At 38.4% G+C, this 19,895-nt stretch overlaps 1 protein-coding gene across 3 annotated transcripts in view; it reads right to left on the bottom strand.

Annotated features, from left to right (window-relative positions):
* app (Palmitoyltransferase app) overlaps positions 1–19,895 on the bottom strand; it is a 60,536-nt gene that overhangs the window by 5,798 nt on the left and 34,843 nt on the right. The window contains exons 7-8 of one of the 3 annotated variants that reach the window (XM_076186720.1): positions 16,677–16,741; positions 16,189–16,345 (exon numbers count right to left, since the gene is read on the bottom strand). The exons of 1 other annotated variant lie outside the window; for it this stretch is intronic. In XM_076186720.1, coding sequence (XP_076042835.1) covers positions 16,189–16,345; positions 16,677–16,741 — 222 coding nt within the window. Of the gene's footprint in view, positions 1–16,188; positions 16,346–16,631; positions 16,742–19,895 lie in introns of all 3 variants that reach the window. One more of the 3 variants, XM_076186719.1, reaches the window with a different exon arrangement.

Raw genomic sequence — 19,895 nt, 5'->3', positions numbered from 1 at the left:
AACTTGATCTTTTGATAAATTTCAACTTAAGCTACAAATTTTTGCATAAATTTCTATAATCTAATCCACAAAATTATAATCATCTCTTCATGATATAAGCTGGTGTTGAAAACTTCTCAGACAAAAGTAAGCCAATCCTTACTGTTTCAAATCTTTTCGATATAAACACATAATGTATGTCATCTACACATCTCTCAATCACACTTATAATAAATCAATCACCACTGCATCTGTCTAAAATTCTATCATACTTTTCGTCATTGCTGATGAAAGTTATATCTAAAATCAGGCAGTACTCACAACTTTCAACATTTAGTGAATCAAGAGAAAAAAACTAGAAACAATAACAATTAATAGCAATAAAATATAATTTTTCTCTGAACTAGAATAAAATATTATTAGAGTAATATTTTCATATTGAAAACAAGAATTCTCTTTTTTTCCATTATGTCAAGTGATATCATTTTAGATCAGATCAAATAAAAGAGAATGCTTACCTGTCAACCTCAGAGTACAAAATATATTTACTAAAGTTTGCAATGAACATTTATAGGGTGACACAAATCCTAATTACTGTATTTTCAGACAAATAAGGCCTATATATGACACACCCAAATTTTTGTTAATAATGTCCTAGAGAGATTTAAGCATAGAGAGAGAGCATATTTCTGAACATCAGAATGATTACGATTATAATTAAATTTCCTGGTTAGGAAAAAAAATACTACAAATTATTCATAGTGCTGATACATTCTTTTATGTAAGATTTACCTATTATCATAAAGAACTGCCAGTCCATTTATAATGTGTAAGGTCAACACAGCTTTCATAAATGGTACCTAAATTTGCTAGACTTTTATTTTTTTATGGTAACTAAATTTGTATTGTATAAAATACAAAAATTGAAATAATATTTCATACTGAAGCAATTTGAATTTTTGGCAGTGGCTGCCAAAACAAATGTAGCCCGTCAGTTGATCACTGGCCACTATCTGATATAGTGCATAGCCTCAACATATGGCTAGTGATAGATGCATCATTATTGTAGTATGCATGCAATGGTTCTGTATACCAACATAACTTGTTCTTTCATCCCTCCTATGCTAAACATGGCAAAATAAATTACCGAAATCCCTTGTACATTCAAACTTAGGTAATCTAAATTTTTATCTTGCCATGTTTACCAGGGGAGGAGTGGGGAAGCAAATTATGTTGCCAGGCAGAACCACTGCACATGCATAGTACTGGTACAATACAAATTACAATCATATTGTACATTTTCATTTTATAATATATAATTACTAATTATTCTAACAAAATCTGGGGAACATTTCTAGATGGGAAGTGTTTGGAGTTCTGTTTATGGTTGCAGCCCTAAAATCACCACTTGCCACTGGCCCAAGCCTATTCAATGTCTGACCATGAGCACATATGGCACTGGGTGATTTTCAGATACTTTTTGAAAAAAAAAAAGAGAGAGAGAGAGAGAGAGAAAGAGAGAGAGAGAGAGAGAGAGAGAGAGAGAGAGAGAGAGAGAGAGAGAGAGAGAGAGAGAGAGAGAGAGAGAGAGAGAGAGAGAGAGAGAGAGAGAGAGAGAGAGAGAGAGAGAGAGAGAAAATACAGTATCAAAAGCAGAAAACAAATGCAATGCTTGGTCATTAATCTATCTATAGCCTCAGATCTCTCTTGCATGGGACCTGTAGCCTAAAGGAAAGGTTGCAGCCATGGGATTAACCCATAACTCACTCAGGGAAGAAATTTGTAGTGCTGTAATAAACAAGTATTTACCTAATTGTAATATAAAGCTAAGCTAAACTTCTGGGGTCCTGTTTCTTTTTCTCCAACTATCATACCTAGTTCTGAATTAGCCTACACCCACAAAAAACTACAGTGAAAAAAAAACTATACCAACTGTAAGGGTAATTGTCAACGATATCTAGTACCACCTCAGTTAAAATCCATACAACTTACTGATATGAAGAATACCAAACATGCAAAATTATCTAAAGAAAAAATTATAACAATACTTCTACTATACAACTCCTGACTACCACCAGTTTCACCTTTTCACATTAGCTTTCATCCATAATTACTTCAAATGAAAAGATATTACAAGGCCAAACAATAAATCTTGTTAAACAAAAACATTCTCTTTCCAAAACCTGCTCTGACTTCATGTTAACTTTGTGACTTCATGTGAACTTTGAAGCTATCATTTTAGAAAGAAGAAGAAGAAGAAGAAGAAGAAGAAGAAGAAGAAGAAGAAGAAGAAGAAGAAGAAGAAGAAGAAGAAGAAGAAGAAGAAGAAGAAGAAGAAGAAGAAGAAGAAGAAGAAGAAGAAGAAGAAGAAGAAGAAGAAGAAGAAGAAGAAGAAGAAGAAGAAGAAGAAGAAGAAGAAGAAGAAGAAGAAGAAGAAGAAGAAGAAGAAGAAGAAGAAGAAGAAGAAGAAGAAGAAGAAGAAGAAGAAGAAGAAGAAGAAGAAGAAGAAGAAGAAGAAGAAGAAGAAGAAGAAGAAGATGGTAATTTACATATCTGTTTCATAATTTAATCTGTAGATGCAATTTTCTTCACCTATGATTTTTTCTGCTTTCCCACTCTTCAACAGTGATACCCTTTCTGCTGGATAACACTTTCAGCACCAACTAAAACAAAATAAGTATCACACTGCCAATCCTAAGATAGACAACCTCTCACTAGTGATACCCTTCAGCTAATAGTATCATATGACATCAGCCAGAATACAATCCACAAAGGGTGTAAACATGTTGCAAGTGTTAATTTGTCAACCCACCTTGTCCCCTAACAAGTGAACTGAGATAATGAAAAATCCCTTTGGGCTACACCAATTTATACAATCACAACCACTCACGCCTATACCCTGCCTTCTCCCTTCCCTGCTTAACATATGTTCTCCTTCTGCCCAAAGCTCCCTTCACTCCTTATTATTGGTCTTCCCCTCATATTCACTCCATCCACCTCTGCCTTCCACACACTTTTCACTATTCCTTCTTCACTTACTCAATCCATATGCCTAAACCATCCCAGTATATTTTTATCAACTCCATCTCCCAACTATTTTTCCACCCTGTACTACCCCATCATTTCTCATTCTATCCATCCTTGTGATCTCCTCCATACTTCTCAAACACATCTAAATTTCTCTTTCCTGATTCCTTTACAGTAAATTGCTTCAATATGAAAGAAAAGGAGGAGTACAAGAAGAAGCTGAGAATGGAGTGGGAGGGAGTGAAGGATAGAGTAGAACTAGGAGTGGAGGAGGAATGGGGATGGTTCAAGGAGGAAATCACAAGGTGTGCAAAGTTGGTGTGTGGAACAAGGACAACAGGAAGAAATAGAAGGAAGGGTAGTGAGTGGTAAGATGATGAAGCAAAGAAGGTTGTAGAAGAGAAGAAGCAAGCATTCACAGATTGGTTACAAAATAGGACGAGAGAATCATATGAGAGGTGCAAAGAAAAGTAAAACATAAGATAAAGGAGGCAAAGAGAAGAGCAGATGTGTATGACAGAAAAAATTGAAAGTAATAAAAAGATGATTTGGAAAGAAATTAAGAGAGGAAGAGGAGGTCAATCAAGTAAAGAAGAAAAGGTAAAAAGTGCAGATGGAGAGATGATAATGGAAGAGAGGCAGTAAGAGCAAGATGGGCAGAGTATTTTAGGGAGTTGCTAAATGTGAGGGAGAATAGGGAGGGAAAGGTAGTTGCAGTGGGAAGCACCAAGAAAATGACAGTGATGAGTGAGGAAAATGGAGGAGAAATAAGGAAAGATGAGGTGAAAGCAGTTGTTAACCACTTCAGTATGGCTCAAATTCTTACACGCAGCATTGGCTGCCATATGTAATTTGCATCACACTACTCGGATTATAAAATATAGCGTCACTGCGGTATCACTCGTTCTTTTTTAATCTGAATAATTATACATACATACATACATATACCAAGGCCTTTTCCCCCTTTCAAGGTGGGTAGAAAAAGAAAAAGGCATAAAATCATTCCCAACCATTCTATCCCTAAATACACTCCACTCCCTTCCACCCTCCCTCTTATCTCAGCACCTCCTGGATGACGGGTCATCCCTGCACCTTGTCCACTGCCCTGGGTCAGAGGCAGTGTCGCAAGGCACAGCACATCCACAGCAAGGCTGCTTCATTAAATCAGCAATCCCCCCTCTCCGTCCCCCCATGCATAAAAGGAGAAGACGGGGAGAAATCCCTTCAGGCTGCGTCAAATTTTGCTCACACGTACTACCTCAGCCCCAATCCACCTCATGTATCACATCATCCATATACAACCATTCCCCATTCACCCCTGTCTTCTGTCCTCTCCCGTCCTTCCTCAACAGACATTCCCCTCTTCCCCAAAGCCCCCTTCACCCCATCCATCCATCTCATCCTAGGACGTCCCCTCATGTTCACTCCCTCCTCATCTGCCTTCCATACCTCTTTTACTAGTCTTTCTTCACTCATTCTTTCCATGTGTCCAAACCATCCTAATACTCTTTCATCTACCCTATCTCCCAACTCCCTTTCCATCCCTGTTCTCCTCCTTACCTCCTCATTTCTCACTCTATCTAGCCTAGTAACCCCCATCATACTTCTCAGACACCTCATCTCAAACACATTCAAACTCCTTCTCTCTTCCTCTCTTATGTTCCATGTTTCTGCTCCATACAGTGCTGTTGGCACAATCACTCCTTCATACAGTCTCCTCTTAGCATCCATTCCCAAATGTCTATTCCTCATTACACTTTTTAATCCACCAAGGCATTTACTCGCTTCTCTCACTCTACATTCTACCTCCACCTCCACTCCACCTTTTCCTGCCACATTTGCATTTGCACCCAAGTAATTATACATACAGAAAACATGATCAAGCCAGTTCACAGAATCTGGGGGTAACTCATGTATAACTACAAAAAAATATATATATTCGAGACACCGATGCCAGCATCCTCATATACCCACTCATGCCTACATGATGCCTACATAGGCGTCATCACACTGAACAGGTTCAGATAATGAGAGCAGGTAAGGCACCTGGGTTGGATGAGTGTCATGCTGAATGTCTAAAAAAAATGAGGTACAATGATTGTGAACTGGCTGTTGAGGTTATTTAATGTTTGTTTAAGAGTGGATAGAATGCTGGAGGACTGGAGGAATGCTTGTATAGTTCCATTTTACAAAGGAAAAGGGGACAAGTGTGAGTGTAGTAGTTTCAAAGAAATCAGTTTATTGAGTGTAGTTAGGAGGACTTATGGGAGGGTCTTGATTGAGAGGATTAGGAGAGGAACAGAGGGAGTAATTGGTGAGGAACGGTGTGGATTTAGGACAGGTAGGGGTTGTGTAGATCAGATATTTGTGGTAAGACAGATATGTGAGAAAACTATAGGAAAAGGTAAGGATGTTTTTTGAGCATTAATAGATTTGGAAAAGGCTTATGACAGGATAGACAGGAAGGCACTTTGGGAGGTATTGCAGATATATGGGATAGGAGGAGAGCTGTTAAGAGCAGTCAAGAGTTTTTATGAGAGTAGTAGAGCCTGAGTTAGAATCAGAAATGGAGAGAATGAGTGGTCTGAGGTAAAGATGGGACTTTGTCAGGGATGTGTTATGTCGCCTTGGCTGTTCAATTTATACATGGATGGGGTGGTGTTAGAGGTAAGTGCAAGGATAATGTGTTGGGAATTGGAGATGGTTAAAGAAAATGGAGAGAAGTGGGAGAAAAGCCAGTTGTTGTTTGCTGACAACACTGCACTTGTGGCAGGATCAGAGGAGGGGTTGAAGAAGTTAGTAAAAGAGTTTTGGGAATGTGTGTGAAAGAAGGAAGTTGAAGATAAATGTAGGTAAAAGTAAGGTGATGAGATGTATAAGGGGAGAAAGTAGCATCAGACTGGAAGTGAGTATTAAGGGGGAGAGACTAGAGGAAGTGGATAGGTTTAGATACTTGGGTGCAAATGTGGCGAGAAAAGGTGTGGAGGTGGAATGATTGAGAGAGGCAAGTAAATGCCTTGGGGGATTAAAAAGTGTAATGAGAAATAGACATTTGGGAATAGATGCTAAGAGGAGGTTGTATGAAGGGGTGATTGTGCCGACAGCACTGAATGGAACAGAAACATGGAACATACATGAGGAAGAGAGGAGGAGTGTGAACATGTTTGAGATGAAATGCCTGAGAAGTATGGTAGGGGTGCCAAAATCTCTATCAATTACAACTGTGCTTCCTCCACCTTTTCACACATGGAGAGCTCACAACCAGTTGCCCTCTCCTCTTACTATTACAAACTAATGAGTTACATACTGTCTCACATTAATACAACATATGACAACAGTCCAAAATTTCTTCCAAGAATCTATTGAAAGGCCCAAGAATGCCAGCCACTGTGAAGCTATGCATTTCAAACCATTGAAACAAGGCAACAACCTCTGTATCTTAATTCTAAATATCAAAAAATTTAGAAATTTTCAAAACAAACCAATTTAATTAATAATATTTACTCAATATCACTGTTGTTCCAATGCAACATATCACTTTCAAAATATTCCAACTACAATTAGGAAAATAATGTCAAGTTACAAAAATATCTACAAATGTGCTAGTTAAACAGTACAGATACATCTTTACTGCCAAATATGAATGTCTATAAACATCCTAAGACATCGATACAACACAAAACTACAACAAACTCCAACATATCATCATACAATACAATCAGCCTATCAAACAGTCCAAAGTCTAAAAGGTTCATGCAAATGATTGATCACAAAATAATAATTCGCAAGTTAAAAATAAGAATACTGTACTAGCTATACACACCACATTTTCACACCATTGACTAGAAATACTTTCTCATCAAACACAGGACATTTCTCATACTAATAATTACAAGTGTAAACTGTTGATACTATAACTTTACTCTGAATTAAAGAAGAAATTGGTTGTACCAGCAATGTAATTCAGACAATCAGGCCCAGCCATCGTGAGTAGTAATGCTCGGGTCTCACACTCAGTGGGACCCAAGTTCAAAGCTTGCAATGGCCTAGCTTGATTGTTTGAATTTACTCTGAATATTTATGAACTCCACAAGGATCCTGTGCATGATGTTTAGACAGATTTCACATTATGACTCAATAATTAAGACAAAGAGCTAAACTTGAAGATGCAACTAATTATGCCATCAATGACTACAAAGCATAACCAGACTGGACCAGGGAACTACAACCATGACTTAAAAAAAAAAAAAAAAAAAAAGACACTCCAACAAAACAAAAGAACTGGGAATCAAAGGAAGAACACTCCATCAGCCAAGTTTTGACAATGTTTGCAATGTCTATCATTTGAAAGAGTGTGTACCAGCAAATTGGAGATATTCAATGGAAGTACAAAGAAATACCATCTACAAAAGCTACTTTATTTGTTTACCATACAAAAATTTGACAGTTTTAAAAAGATCTTATATGTAATACAAACAAGTCCATGAAATACTGAATTCTATGACTTTCCAATGTACCCTCAGGCGTTATCCAACAATATAAAATGTCAACTTGCAAAACTCTCCAATACCTCCGTTGAAACCCTACCACAAAATAAGATGAAAAGCTAACTTGATTAAAACTTAATATGAAATTTCTTAAGCTTAAGTTTCCATCAGAAATAACACCTACACATCATAGACTGAAGTCAAGTGAAAATTAAAAATAAAACCAATGAAACATATAGTGGGTCTACAAATACCAATCCTTTCCTTGCAATTAACAAACTCAAAACTATTTCAAGCTTGACAAAATTGCTCTTACAGTCAAACATGAATTCTGGGTCACCACCAAAGTACCCTAATTCCAGAAATCATAAACTGACATATCTAATCTTCACTCTATCCCTGAATTATATTTGTAAATTATCTGGAGTAAGTATCTATGACATGTCCTAATCCTTTGGTCCAATTTAAGGGAATCCTAGTACACAACAACCAGTCGCCAACATGTCAGCAAAATACACCAATCAAGTTTTACAAATTCACACTGAAATTCATTACCCACAAGAATCTAATTGCATGACTTGAAAGCTTCTGAACATAAATTCATCAGGGTGCAGATCTATGACCCTTAAGACTGATCTACAGCACCTTTGGACATAACTCACATTTGCACTCCAGTCATTCAGTTACATTCATGATGAATCACACCTAACCTACAATAATGTAAACTACTTTTGACAATAAAGAAAACTAGACATCAACTTCTAATCAATGATGTAAGCTCATTGACTTACATAATAAAACACATAAAAGAATAGTTTCATGGAAACACAAACCTGTATTATATGAAATTAACATCCATGTGCTAAATTCTCTATGCAATACATCTTAATGACAATTCTTTAATTACTAAAGAAACCATATCTTAAAATACTATAAACACTAGAATTTTTCACCATCTTTTACAGAATGCAAATAACATTGTGACAATAACCAAGATTAATACACAAAAAAGACCTACATATACTTCACAAATAGTAAATATGATTCTAGCAAAATGACACATACAGAAATCATATGATTACATTCACATCAAAGCAATGAAATATTCATTACCAAGAAATGCTGGTTCATGAAAATAACAACGGTATAAATCTACCTTAATGTAATCATTCAGACTGTTAATGAGGCACTTGAAGTGGCCTACATGATCTCTGTATGCTTTTTTTGTACTATACATTAAATCTTTGGTGATTATGGTATAAGTAATTGTATACTAAATAATAACTTTCATAATGAGATAACAGCTTTTTTACAAAATAAATGAGTATAACTTATAAACATTATTATTTTGACTCTAAGTGAAACTATTCACAGCCAAATATTGTTGAATTGCATGACCTCTTTCAAGTGCATTCACTTACCCAAACACACAAAACCAGTGTGCATACAGTCCTTGAGTAACTTGATGGTTACTGGATACTAATAAATTTCTAGTGCCTGGGTACATCACACAGATAAATTAAGAGAAACTGACTAAACCCCTAGCTTTGCAAAACTTTTAAATAAATACCCCATTTCCAGAGTTGGGCCATATTTAAACACAGCCTACCAGACTCAACTTAATACAATTCTAGCTGTATTCTACTCAACACCTACAATAACCTATCCCCAAGTACCACATAATACATTATATAAAAACATAAATACTCAATCACAAAATGAGCACTCCACAAAAGACTGCTAAATTCTCTACTTACCAAACTCCCCCACAAATCAACCCAACAGAGAACTCATTCCTAAAGCAAGTAAGTTTGCACTGACATGCCAATGTCCAGGTCACCATTCTGCATTGAAATTATAAAACAGAATTGGCCTAGCAACAGACATGAACTGTTCCCAATGCAAACACCAACCATAAGAAACAAAATGTGTTTTACCACACTACCCTGTACTTTTTCCCACACAGCAACACAAAATCTCTTCACTGAATGACTTGAAAGCAGAATCAGTAACTACTACATTCACACACATTCATACAGCTGAGTCTCAGGATCAAGAACCTTTTGTTGGCTAATCAGGTAACTAAAGTATTACCTCCTAGAGGTCACAGGTCTTCTGCAAGAAAGACCTGGGACAATGAACTGATTACCCCTTTGATCCATCCCTTATGCCTGTTTCTTGGTAAATAATTTCTTTGGTGAGATTGCTAGTCTTCACAATACTCTATTCCTTCTAATACACCCCAAATGATATGCAGGAAGTATGTGAATGGTGTTCTTACTGACCCCAAACCTGAGGCCTGTCTATGTCAAAGTAAAAAAGTAGCTCAGCATTTCTCAATGAGTACAAATTAATTTCAAAATATAATGTTGTGACTAGTCTATAGGGGTGTTCTAGAATATCTAAACTATTGAGTGGATAAGGTATGAAAATAAATAATCAAGCCTTAACTGAATAAATCTGCATATAATAAAAATGGGTAGTAAGGGTACATATATTATTGAAACGGTAAGAATAATAATATTACATACATAACAAGGGTTTTTTCCCCCCTTACAAGGGAGGTAACCAAAGTCAGAAGGCATAATTCCACACCCACTCATTTCACTCCCATTCACCATCCCTCCTTCCCATCCTCCCTCTTATCTTGGCTCTTCCTGGATGACAGGTCATCCCTGTATCTTGCCCACTGCCCTGGGTCAGAAGCAATGCAACAAGACAACAGCACATCCACAGCAAGGCCACAACGAAGACAGGGATAAATCCCTTCAGACTGCATCAAAATATCATTCACATGTAACTACACCCTAACACCCCCATCCCCCACCTACTCCTTTCCATGCATCACAGTATCATCCATACACAACCATTCTCCATTCACCCCTATCTTCTACCTTCTCTCTCCCTTCCTCAACAGACATCCACCTCTTGCTCAATGCCCCTTTTACCCCATCCTTCCATCTCATCCTCTGTTGCCTCCTCATGTTTACTCCATCCACATCTGCCTTCCACACTTCTTTTACTAATCTTTCTTCTCTCACTCTTTCCATGAATCCAAACCATCCCAATACTATTTCAGCAACCCTATCTCCCAACTACTAATATAATAACAATAATAATAATAATGATAATAATCATATTAGCAACAATAAACATACACATACCAAAGACTCCTATCCCCACTCATTTCATCCCCACCCAATCCATTTCCATTCACCACCCTTCCCTCCCTGTCATATTGGCTCCACCTGGATGACAGGTCATTTCTGCATCTCATCCATCACCCTGAGTCAGGGACAATGCAGCAAGACAGCGCATCCACAGTAAGGCCATTTAATTTAATCAGTGACCCCCCCTCTCCATCCCCTTATGCAGAAACACTGAAGACAAGTAGATATCCCTTTGGGTTGCGTCAAAATATTATCCATACATAACCACTCCCTATCCCCCATATCTCCCACCCACTCCCTTCCATACATCACAGTATTATCCATACACAGCCATTCTCCACTTGCCCCTATCTTCTGCCTTCTGCCTTCCTTCCTCAACAGACATCCCCCTCTTGCTCAACATCCATTTCACCCCATCCATTCATTTTATCACCAGTCACCCATCATGTTCATTCAATCCACCTTTGCCTTCCACACTTCTTTTACTAATCTTTCTATATCTAATGATAATAATAACAATAATAATAATAATAATAACACATACATATACCAAGGACCTTTATCCCTTATAAGGGAGATAGCGAAGGTCAAAGGCATAAATCCACTCCCACCCATTTCAACCCCCCATACTTCACTCCCACTCAACACCCCTCCCTCCCTCTTATCTTGGTTCCTCCTGGATGACAGGTCATCCCTGCATCTCGCCCACTGCCCTGAGTCAGAAGCAATGCAACAAGACATAGCACATCCACAGCAAGGCTGCTTTATTTAATCGCCAATCCCCCCACTTTGTACCCTCATGCAGAAAAAGAGATGGGGAGAAATCCCTTATGGCTGCATCAAAATATCACTCACACATAATTCCTAACCCCCACCCTATAATCCACCCATTCCCTTCCATGCATCACAGCATCATCTATATTATTATTATTATAATAATAATAATAATAATAATAATTCATGCATACATATACCAACTGCTTTTTCCCCTTTACAAGGGAAGTAGCCAAAAACAAAGGCATAAAATCCACTCCCACCCATACCATCCCCACATACTCCACTCTCATTCAACCCCCTCCCCCCCTGCTATCTTTGCTCTTCCTGGATGACAGGTCATCCCTACATCTAGCCCAGTGCCCTAGGTCAAAAGCGATACAGACAAAAAAAAAAAAAAAAAAAAAAAAAAAAAAATCCTTCACACATATTCTTTCATTCCCAATCTCCCACCCACTCCCTCACTCCCTTCCATGCATCACATCATCCATACACAACCATTCTCCACTCATCCCTATCTTCTGTCTTCTCTCTTCCTTCCTCAACAGCCATTCCCCTCTTTCCCAATGCCACCCCACCCCTCTCAGTCTCCACTCTGTCACTTCAGTGTTAAATTTTCAATTCTGAAGAAATAAAAATGGTACACAATACATGTGAATCATGGAATAATGGCAGTTCAGATATGGGAGCAAGGTATCAGTAGACTTTTTTAGATGAGATAAATATTTCCAAGGTTGCAAGGTCATCCATACTACCTCCCTATTTCAATTTACATAAAGTGGGGCAAAAAAAAAATCTGATTTTGTAATGTTCATATAATTCCCTTTCCCTGAAAGACAATCTTATAATTACTTCTTCAGTTGATATGTGTGTTGTGTGTGTATATCTATATATATATATATATATATATATATATATTTATATATATTATATATATATATATATATATATATATATATATATATATATATATATATATATATATATATATATTGATTTGTTTTAAAGTCACAAACTCTCCCCTATCAGGAAGCTAAGACAGTGCCCCTTACAGAGGACTTTGTGGCATGGAATTTAATGAACCATGCCCTTAGTTCAACTCGCCAGTGGCAGGGCTTGAACTGCCAACACCTCAACCTTCACCTTAAGTAGCAACACTTTAACCTGCTTGGCCAGTGATCATCCCATATATATATCTATATATCAAAGAAATAAAATTATATTTCATAGTCAGTGCAAAATAAAATAAGCAAGTGCAGGTAGTAAACATTGATAGTGTGTGGGTCTAGTTGTACGGTAATGTGTGCTTCAGATATGGAAAGCCCACTGAAAAAACATCAACTACCTAGTCATAATAATTTCTACACATTTCTGCTTACTCTTTGGCAAATCCTACTATGTTCATATCCATCCCAGCTTTTCCCCCCTTAACTCAGAAAACTTGTTTGATCCTGCAATCATAAGAAAATTAAAATGATAATAGTCATGACTGACAATTACTAATGCTTTGATAAAAGTAGCAAATCAAAGCCTTAACCACTAGCAGTTCTAATGTGAACTGTGGAGAACATAATTATATTAAGAACATGTAAACTGAGAAATTGCAACATGCAAGTATTTAATTTCCATATTTCCAGGGTCCTTGAAATACAGCTATACAATGTAATAACCTCATACCACACTTCACTATATTCCATACCACAAAGGTATTCACAATGTCAATACACTAGAGAAATAGAGCCCAAACTATTCCCATAGGCATGCCTCCATGTAGCTCTAATGTGATGCACTGCAACAACACAAAACATATTGCTTTTTCTTCAGGACGGATTGAAAGCATGTAATTGCTAGTTTATGAAGAATCATGTTGAAAGATATCATGGAGACTCATTAGCAATTACAAAATATCAAAATGCTCTACTGGAAAACTAACACTAAATGTCATCTAAAGATCCCACTAAAGTTTAAGTGAGTTACTAAGTTGAGCTCCACACAACTTAAGAGAAAACTATCCATAATTTAAGTTTCCCATTTAACCTCCTTGAAAAGAGTCCAGAGGAATGGTGTTGATTTTGAGTTTGTTTAGTAGTAACATTACAGCAATCAGCTATAGTAAACAAGTTGAGATTATTGGAAATGTGCAGCTTCCTACAAAATACATTTTACTAATTCAATTTAAGTGTTGCCTCACATTTCATCAAGTAGAAATCCTCCAACTAAGGATTCTGCTTTCTGTATGTCCATCCTATGAGATGAGAGGTCAAGATATAAGAGGGTCTGGGAGAGGTCCAAGAACCCTAAAAATTGTGCCATTAAATGTGTGTGGTTGTGGTGCAAATGAGAGTGAAAGAAAAGATATTGGCAGTTTGTTTGTGAGAGGGAAGAAAGATGTGTTGGTATTAAGTAAAACTAAGTTGAAAGGGGGGGGTGATTTTGAGTTTGGGAGTGTGGTGAGAGTTGAGAATGATGTGGGGGGCACGGGAGTGTAGGCATGGCTCTGCTGGTAAATGATGAGAAAGGAAAGTGTATGGTGGAGTGGAAAAAGAAAAGGATATATGAAAAGATGAGGTACAAAAGGCATCAAAAGTAATGAAAACTGGTTGGATGTGGAGTGTTTGACTAAAGGGAGGAACTATGATGGACAAAACAGAATGTTTGTTTCCCATCAGAAGTCAATCTCTCTCACTAGACAAAACCCCAAAAATGCCTGGCCTCACATCTGATGCACAGACAACCTTCACCCCATAAAGATCCTTCAATGAAGACATACAGAAATTTAAATTTTAGAAGAACAGCAGCAGGCACAGGATTTGGACAGCAGAAAAAATTTATCACTGTATACAACAACTCATAAGAGCTGTATATAACTATGTATTCACAGCATGATATCCACCAATAAAAAAAACAATGACAGCAAGAAACTATAAAAAAAAATAGTAAATCAAATATAGCAACTGGCTGTATCAAGACTACACCAACAGAACTGTACATACAGAAACCAAAATCCTTCACATAGATCAGCACTTTAGAATGATAGGTACACAATTCTAAGCAAGAGTTCTCAAATTTTCCCACCCCCTTTGTGATATCCTGTATAGGGTATGGACTGCATTAGTCTTATGCCATGAATATTTTGGGGACTTTAGTGACATCCTTATGGACCAAAGTCATATAGCATTCTTTTATCATTGGAAAAGATTCTCCTATCAAAAATAGAATGCTGATCACTTAACTTATATCCCTTGTTTTTGCTGCTCTACTTAAATCTTTCATTTACCACCTCCATGACTCCATCTCTCTAGCACAATACTGTCCCCAAGGTCTGAAGTGCTAGTTTTTGCCAATAAATACTTGTACAAAACCTCACATCACATGACACAAAACCCACTAAACACAACATAAAAAAACCTCAGCAGTACCTGCAATAACCTACCCCCAGTACCTCATAATATGCCATGTTAATACAAAAACACATACACATTCACAAAACAAGCACTCAACAATAAACTGCAAGTTCTATACTTCCCCAAACTCCCCTAGAAATCAACCTAGCAGAGAAATCACATATGAAGCAAACAAGAAATGTACAGGCACAACTATGTTCTGGTCACCACCCTGAATTAAAACAGTACCCGCACAAAATCGGCCTGGCAATAAACTCAAATTGTCCCAGGTGAAACAGAAGATGCAGAGCACCTTGTACTACAAATATTCTTTCCAGAAAGCATCACAGAATCTCTTCACTGAGTGACATTTGGGGCTGTTTTCCTTGGGGTCACAATTCTCTTACAAGAGAGAGCAAGGACAACAAATTGATTGATATTGCCAATCACAATATCAACCACATCACATAACAAGGCTACTACTAAAAATCAGTTTCCAACTATATGTAAATTATGAATATCTGAAGAGAAACATCTCTACCAAGTCTTGAATTTCATCTTTAATTTAAAAATCTAGTGACATCTAGCATATTTTCTCAATGTGTGCCCTCCTCTATCTTTATATTTACCAACCAGTGAATAGGATACAAGTGTACTATCAATAATGTTCAACTAAAACTTCATATGAAATAAATTTGTTAAACAAGTTCCCCATGATTCATGTCGACAGCAGCATGGGTAACTGGGGAAGGCGAGATGCAATGAAATATCTTAAGTTTATTCATACCCACACATGAGCAAATAAATGCTAGATCTTTCACTTTGTATCACCCTCTCTAGTCTGCTAGATATGGGCAAAACCATACCAATACTTCTGCACAGCAATACTCCAAAAGCCACTTTAACAAGCCAATCACACCACCAAAGCTCTAACTGCCTAAATATTTCATCATCATCTAAAAGTTATGACCAAGCAAAGATATTGAATGTATCAAACCCAAATTTTCAAGGCTAAAATATCCAAGCTAAACCACACACAGAAAATGCTTCACATGTATCCCATCACCAATTTTACATTAGTACCCTTCCAATGTACAAGCTGCCTCCAAGTTGTATCTCTCGTTTCAATATCTTACAAAGGCTCTTACTAATACAAATTTCTGGAAATTCCTCCATAACCTAAATCACCTGCACCACCCATTACTTCTGCATATAACCACAATCACAGAGGTGCAGGATGTTGAACCTAGAGATGAAACTTCCTGGGCAGTGTGTGTACAAGAAGACCGTGTCTCAGGGTGGCCACAGTCACAGCAGTAGTCACCACACCTGATGGTGAATCACCTCGCCCTAACCCTGGGTACCCACCATTGATGGACTGAGATGAAGTTGACTTCTTCTTCAGAGAGTTAACCACTCCTCCATTGACTGCCATGCCAACACCTCCACCAGTGCCACCACTGACTGATTCACTCCCACCTTCAGAGCCTACTGGCAAGGGACCCCTCTGAACCACATTTCCATTCTGGAACACAAATATACACAAAAGAATTGATTTATTTAATCAGAACTCAATTCCATGCATGACTCAATTGAATTAATAACTTAGTGCAGTATAGAAATGAAAACAAAAAAAGAAAAAAGCTCAAGATGCAGCTAGTGCCTTTGGTCCTACGATGGTTGACAGGACCACAATGGCCCAGCAGTAGGTCCTCATGGAAGCAAAAAAAGAGCAAACTCAAAGAGTCCCTCAGTGCCCAGCATGGAAACATTGGGTCCTGTTCAACTACTGACACCACGTAAGGACTTACACTGGGCTGAGCCGTTCTTACTGCCCCATAACTGCGTGAGCTGACCTGATTCTCGTTCATTCGTGGTTGCAGACCTGCCAAGTACTCAGGTGTCACCACACCACGACGGTCTGTGAAATAATTGTGGACAGCCAATATCAGCTACAAAAATGACAAATCTGCTGGCAATTTTTGCAACCTACATATCTGCATATGTTTCCACAAATCAAAACTTACTAGTCTACCTATTCATTTTATAATTCTGCATGTTTCATATGACCCTCCTGCATTCTCAACTTTAAAAATCTACAGTATTAGTACTTTTGAATATACTGGAACCATCAACACTTCAAATTATATCCCTCTGTCTATATGGGCACACACCAACTTAAATAAATCCATTAATCCAATGACTCAGTTCTCTATTCCAAGTGCATGCCTGAGCCCTCAATACCACCCGCCCATCAAATTACATAACACAACCACAATCAGGTGAAAAAAGCATACTCCCTAAACATCTACGGCAGCCTACCACCTGCACCATGCAACATATCCATACTTAGATCACGAAACAAGTACTAAAAGTGACCACCAAACTCCCACAACAAGCAAGAATCACTCGAGAATGACTACATTCAGGTCACCATCCAGTTTTAAAACAATAGGAACATAGAAGAGACCTGTCCACACTATCAAATTGACCCAGATGCTACCAACACACAGAACACCTCATCCTACATTGTCCTTTTCCTAAACACCAACACAATATCTCCTCCTTAAATGAGTTGTGAGCCAACTGATTGCTGCTGGTTCCCTGGGAGCTGTGGGTCTCCTGCAAGAGAGACCTGGGGCAACAGATTGACAGATATATACATACATACACATAGATTAATGTAGTAGTTTTAGAGGGACCAGTCTGCTAAGTGTAGTTGGTCATATATATGGGAGGGTGTTTCCTGGAAGGGAGCAAAGGGAGCAACTGGGGGAAAAGCAGTTTGGATTTAGGAAAAGAAGAGGGTGCATAGATCAATGGAGAGTGGTTGTAAATCAACAAGGAAATGACATGGCCCAAAGGAATTCTAGTCTGCTCTATATATTTCTCAAGTGGATGAGGTGTGTGTGTGTGGGGGGGGGGGGTTATTTAAAGAAGATGAGGAGGTAAACACAAGCTTTGGCAGTTCAGTCTAGAGGAGATGTTGGGTCTTCCTGTATTGCTTCTGACCTGAGCAGTGTGGCAAGAGACTGGGATGACCCTTCATCCATGAGGAGATACAATGGGAGGGGAAATGAATGGATTTTTGGACAAGTGTTGTATGGGTACCTCCTGGAGGTGCTAAGATAAGAGGGAAGAAGGAGGGTGGAGGGGTGTGGAGTGTATTTAGGGATGGAATGGATGGGAATGATTTTATGCCTTTTCCTTTTTGGCTACCTCCCTTGTAAGGGGGAAAAAGCCTTGATATACACTACGACCGGAGATAATAGTCCATGATGAATTTTTACCATATCTCAATAACTACTACGTCGATTTAGATGAAAATTTACATGGCATTAGATTACACTATCAGTAGCCTTTCATTAAAATTTGAAGTCAATATCTTTGTTAGTATTTTAATAATCCAATTTTTTTGTTTTTCAGGTGAACAGAGATAATAGTCCTCCTATTGAATATTAAAGAATGGGGCGTGGGAAAGATCTTACAGAGTGTGAGAGAAACAAAATTATAAAGGAAATAGCACAAGGAAAGTCAGCTGGTGAAGTAGCCAAGAAACTAGGTCGACATATAAAGACAATTCGTAGATTTTTACAAAATCTCAAATTTAGGAAAGTGCGCAGTGATAAAGGGAAGTTCAAGTCTGTTACATCGCGTGACATCTCTCATCTTAAGCGATGCGTAAGGAAAAACCCTGGAACTACAAGTAAAACCTTGTTTGCAGATGCTGGAATTCAAGATGTCTCCAGAACAACCTGAAATAAGATATTGTCTCAACTTGCTAAATATAATAAACCTACATGTAGGCCTCCATTGGCACCGAAACATAAAAAAGGTAGGCTAGAATGGGTGAGGAAACACATGAAAACCGATGTTAAGAATATATTATTTACAGATGAGTGCCGAGCCACGTTAGACGGGCCTGATGGATGGAGCAAAGGTTGGATATTTAATGATAACCCAGCTCACATGCGTTTGCGGCGTCAACAAGGGGGTGGAGGAGTAATGTTTTGGGCAGGTATCATGGGAGACACTATGATTGGCCCATTTAAAGTGCCAGAAGGTGTGAAAATTACTGCAACAACATACTGTGACTTTATTGAAAATATCCTCTCACAAAAGTCATTTTTATTGATGATAATGCACCAGCACATGCTGCCAAGAGAACAACGGAAATGCTCTCCTCCATGGGATTTAATGGAGACACTTTGATGAAGTGGCCAGCCTGTTCTCCGGATTTAAATCCGATTGAAAACTTGTGGAGTATCATAAAAAAGAAGATCTACTTAAATGGCAAGCAATATACGTCTAAGGATTCACTGTGGGAAGCAATAAAAGAAGCTGCTAGAACAGTACCACCCGCCACTATCACAAAACTGACTGATTCAACTACCAACCACATATTTGAGGTCATCAGACAAAATGGATCATATATCAAATACATACATACATACATATACCAAGGCTTTTTCCCCCTTCCAAGGGAGGTAGCCACAAAAGGAAAGGCATAAAAACACTCCCACCCATTTCATCCCTAAATACACTCCACACCCCTCCCACCCTTCCTCTCATCTGAGCACCTCCTGGATGACGGGTCATCCCTGAACCCTGCCCACCGCCCTGGGTCAGAAACAGTGTCGCAAGACACAGTACATCCACAGCAAGGCCGCTTCATTTAATCGGCGACCCCCCCTCTCCGTCCCCCTTTGCATATAAGGAGAGGACGGGGAGAAATCCCTTCGGGCTGCGTCAAAATTTACTCACACATACTACCCCACCCCTATTCCTCCTCATGTCGTCACAACATCATCCATATACAACCATTCTCCACTCACCTCTGTCTTCCGTCCTCTCCCTTCCTTCCTCAACAGACATTCCCCTCTTCCCCAAAGCCCCCTTCACCCCATCCATCCACCTCATCCTAGGACGTCCCCTCATGTTCACTCCCTCCACATCTGCCTTCCATACCTCTTTTACTAGTCTTTCGTCACTCATTCTTTCCATGTGTCCAAACCATCCTAATATTCTTTCATCAACCCTCTCTCCCAAATCCTTTTTCACCCCTGTTCTCCTCC

The sequence above is a fragment of the Oratosquilla oratoria genome, chromosome 6 (assembly GCF_046742065.1).
Source record: "Oratosquilla oratoria isolate Oo_2021 chromosome 6, ASM4674206v1, whole genome shotgun sequence".
NCBI classification, from domain to species: Eukaryota; Metazoa; Arthropoda; class Malacostraca; order Stomatopoda; family Squillidae; genus Oratosquilla; species Oratosquilla oratoria.
This window is presented reverse-complemented; position numbering and strand designations above follow the sequence as displayed.